The 4,422-nt window shown below is 33.6% G+C and overlaps 1 protein-coding gene across 1 annotated transcript; it reads right to left on the reverse strand.

The window, feature by feature from the left end:
- Nucleotides 1–3,404: 3,404 nt before the first annotated feature.
- Nucleotides 3,405–3,899, reverse strand: LOC145035688 (uncharacterized). Its single transcript, XM_078984196.1, has one exon. The coding sequence runs from the start codon at nucleotides 3,897–3,899 to the stop codon at nucleotides 3,405–3,407; it is 495 nt and encodes a 164-aa protein (XP_078840322.1).
- Nucleotides 3,900–4,422: the final 523 nt, after the last annotated feature.

The raw sequence follows: 4,422 nt of genomic DNA on the forward strand, positions 1-4,422 counted from the left end.
CTATTCTTTAAATATCTCAAAATTCTGAAAGCAATTTTTAAATGAGATTTTCTAGGCTTATGCATGTATTGACTAAGAACATGAACTGCATAAGAAATATCAGGCCTTGTTATAGTAAGATAAATCAGCTTTCCTATGAGTATTTGAAATTCAGTTTTATTACTCAACAACTCATCCTTTTTATCAAAGTCTCCTGAACTTACCACAAAATTAGTTTCTAATGGTGTAGCTACAGGTTTACATCCAAGCATACCATATTCATGTAAAAGCTCAAGACAGTATTTTCTTTGATTCAAACACAACCCACACTCAATATTCACTACTTCTATTCCTAAAAAATATTTAAGTGTACCTAAATCTTTAATTAAAAACTGACTTTTCACAAATTCTTTTACTTTCTTAAGTTCCAATTCATCACTACCAGTCAAAATAATATCATCAACATACACCAAAAGAATAGTAATAGAATTATCACATTTTCTAATAAACAAAGAGTAATCATTAACACTTTGTTGAAAACCAAACATAAACAATGCAGCACACAGTTTTTCATTCCATTTTCTAGGCGCCTGTTTAAGACCATATAAAGACTTAGTTAATTTACAGACCCTAAGATCATTTTCAGAATAATAACCAGGTGGAAGACACATATATACATCTTCTGAAAGATCCCCATACAGAAAAGCATTATTTATATCCAATTGATATAATGACCAAGAGTAATGAACAGATAAAGAAATGACAATACGAACAGTTACTATTTTTGCAACAGGAGAAAAAGTCTCCTCAAAATCAATTCCCTCTCTTTGATTATAACCTTTAGCAACTAACCTAGCTTTATACCTCTCAACCTCACCATTAGATTTATATTTAATTTTATACACCCATTTACATCCAATTGCTTTCCTGTTTTTTGGTAGATTAGTTATTTCCCAAGTATTATTCCTATGTAAAGCTTCCATTTCCTCATTCATAGCCTTAACCCAATTTGGATCAGTAACAGCTTCACTAAAATTTTTAGGTTCAATTGTTTTATTCAAATTTGAAACAAAACATTTAGTTTCAGAATTAAGACAAGAATAATTCACAGTTCTTTCAATACCATACTTATATTTACCTTCTACCACATAATCAGAAAATTTAACAGGCATTCTTTACTCACGTCGAGACCTGGAGGGACCCAAAGATTGCTCAATTGAAGGTAAAAAATGAGGCTGACTATCTTCCTCAGACACCCCAGAAGAAGAAGAACCTGAAGACCCAGTAGGAGGCACAACTGCCTCGCCACTTCGGTTAATAGTCTCATTACTGACATCATCCAAGTCAATGGCTGCATCAGCACCATCCAATTGGGATTCAATTCTCAACTCATCAGGATTAATAGAATCATTTTGATAATCATTAGTGTCAAAAACATCATAGGAAAAAGGATCACTAGGGCCAGAAACACTTGTCACTTTATCAACAGAAGTTGATTTTAGTTTAAATGGAAAGACAGATTCATAAAATTTTACATCCCTGGATACAAAAGATGAGTTAGAATCAAGACTAAGAAGCTTATAAGCCTTTTTTTCAACAGAATATCCTAACAAAACACATTTCTCAGCACGTTCAGAAAATTTATCACCTACATTAAGTTTAACAGCAAAACATAAACAGCCAAAAACTCTAAGATGATCAAAAACAGGTGCCCTTTTAAAAACTAACTCATAGGGAGAAACCCCATTTAAAATAGAAGAAGGCATCCTATTTATTAAGAAAACTGAAGTTAAAACAGCATCACTCCAATACTTAACAGGAAGCCCTGATTGAAAAAGAAGTGATCGTGCCACATTGAGAATGTGTCTATGCTTTCTCTCCACAACTCCATTTTGTTGTGGAGTGTAAGCACAAGATGTTTGATGTAAAATCCCATGTTCAATACAAAAATAGTTCATCTGATTATTTACAAACTCAGTCCCATTATCGGATCGAATTACTTTAACTTTTACATCAAATTGAGTTTGAAGAATATTCACAAAAGATTTAAAATAACAAAAAACTTCACTTTTTGATTTTAAAAGAAAAACCCAAGTTGCCCTAGTAAAATCATCCACAATAGTCAGAAAGTATTTAAAACCTTCAACTGAAGCAAGTCTATATGGTCCCCAAACATCCAAATGAACTAATTCACCAATCAAAGTAGAAGTATGTTGACTATGAGGAAATGATTCCCTGGTTTGTTTAGCCTTATGACAAACATCACAGTGTGAAAGTGATTCATTACCAAGTTTTAATTTTTCTTTCAGATGTCCTAAAACTTGATCAGTTGGATGACCTAATCTATTATGCCAAGTAAATTTAGATACATAACATCTAGTATTAGAAAATTTTGAAGAGTTACCTGAGGGGATACAATCAAGATAGTACAGCCCCCCAGATTCTCTACCACTCTCCACCATCTCCTTTGATAGTGAATCCTGGATTTTACAATTATTCTCAGAAAATACAACCTCACACCTACTATCTTTGCACAACTTATGTACAGACACAAGATTAACATTAAAATCAGGTACAGCAAAGACATCAAACAATGTGACACAAGAAGACAACTGAAAATTCCCTATTTTATTCACAGGTGCAGATGACCCATTTGGATGTTTTACAAAAAGATTAAGACCAGACACATCAAATGCATCTTTAAGTTGTGACTCAGAGGAAATCATATGTTGATTTGCCCCTGAGTCAATAATCCAACTTTGAGAACTATCAAAATTAGAAAAAGAGTTACAACAGAGAAACAAAGATGTACCTGCCATATTACCAGGTGCAGTAACATCCTCATTGGAAGACTTCTCATTTATCAACCGAAGAAACTTATTATATTGTTCACTAGTGAGATAGTGAACATTACTATTATGAACAGACTCAGACTGAGCATTAGAATTAACATTATTAGACTCAACAGTAGAAGAATTCACAGAAAGTGTTCCAGTTTTCTGATTATTATTTCCATTTCTGAATTTAAAATCTTTTGGATAACCAATCAACTTATAACATCTATCAATAGAATGACCTTTAACACCACAATTTTTGCATTGCAACTGACTCCTCGACCTATTCTGATCCTGTGACTTTTTAAATTCACTTGTTTTACTATTGAAAGCTGACGCTTGAGTTTTAGAAGAACTGGAAACACCTAAAGCACCATGTTTTTGAAGAGACTCTTCTCTTGATAAGATAGAAAAGGCGGATTTAACATTTGGTAATGGTTCCATTAACAGAATAAGACTTTTAACTTGGCTATAAGTATCATCAAGACCACTAAGAAACTGCATTAATTTCATTAGTTTAGAATGATCACTAAGTTTGGTAGCAGCCTCACATACATACTCTGTTAAGCTAGTTAAACCATCAAATTCTTTTCATAATGAATCAAGTTTATTATAGTAATCTGAAAGAGAAGAGCCATTTTGTTTTAAGTTGTTAATCTGCTGATGAATATTAAAAATTATTGATCCATCAGCTTTATTATAGGTTTCAAAAAATTCATTCCAAATATCCTCAGCTTTATCAGAATACACATGACTAGCATAAATTGACTCAGATATTGATCCTAAAATCCAATTACAAACAACAGCATTGACACGTTCCCATTTAGAGGACTTAGATGACTCAGTGTTATTAAGAGTAAGTGTACCATCAACAAACCCTAGCTTATTTCGAGCCTTAAGTCCTCTTATCATAGCACTACGCCATAGACGATAGTTCTCATTTCCAGTAAGTTTGATAGTAATGATAGAGGTTACAGCATTATCAGAAGGATGAATATACAATGGATCATCAAAATCAATTGGGGTACCTGGGGTAGTAGAGTCTTTTTCTTTCGTAGACCCACTACCCTCTGGTATATCAGCCATTATAGATCACAGAAAACACAAAGGAAATAACAAGGAAAACACAAGGAACAAGAATGTTGACTTAATGTCCAGATGGTCACCACAGTATGTCGGGGCCCAAGACAGTCAAACACCCAGTTCGATCAAGATCAGGGATAAAAGAACAAGAAACAAAGAAAACAGCCAGCTGATGTACACTAGACACCAGAATATCTCACAATCACAGTTAAGAAAAAGATAAAGAGGGAACAAGAAACCTCACAGTGCACTAATCCGGATTGTTTACAAGATCGACTCCCTAAATCCGTTCTCTACGAGGGTTTATCAGTGATGAAATCTGACCCCACGAGAGTTATTTCAGATAAGGGATTTATCGATCTAACTTCAACGTTTTAATACAGATCGTCAAAGAGCTTCCAATCCAGATCAATCGTTACGAACCTGCACAATCCAAACAAAAAAACTAGCAGTACCAGGATCTTGATGACCAGTTTCAAAAATCAATCGGGTATTATGAAAAAACCCTAACCAAAAAAACACAAAA

The sequence above is a fragment of the Lactuca saligna genome, chromosome 3, assembly GCF_052625555.1.
Source record: "Lactuca saligna cultivar CGN05327 chromosome 3, ASM5262555v1, whole genome shotgun sequence".
NCBI lineage: Eukaryota > Viridiplantae > Streptophyta > Magnoliopsida > Asterales > Asteraceae > Lactuca > Lactuca saligna.

What these genes read in the sequence shown, in the direction of transcription:
- LOC145035688 (XM_078984196.1), bottom strand. Translation starts at nt 3,899, where the DNA reads ATGGCTGATATACCAGAGGGTAGTGGGTCTACGAAAGAAAAAGACTCT.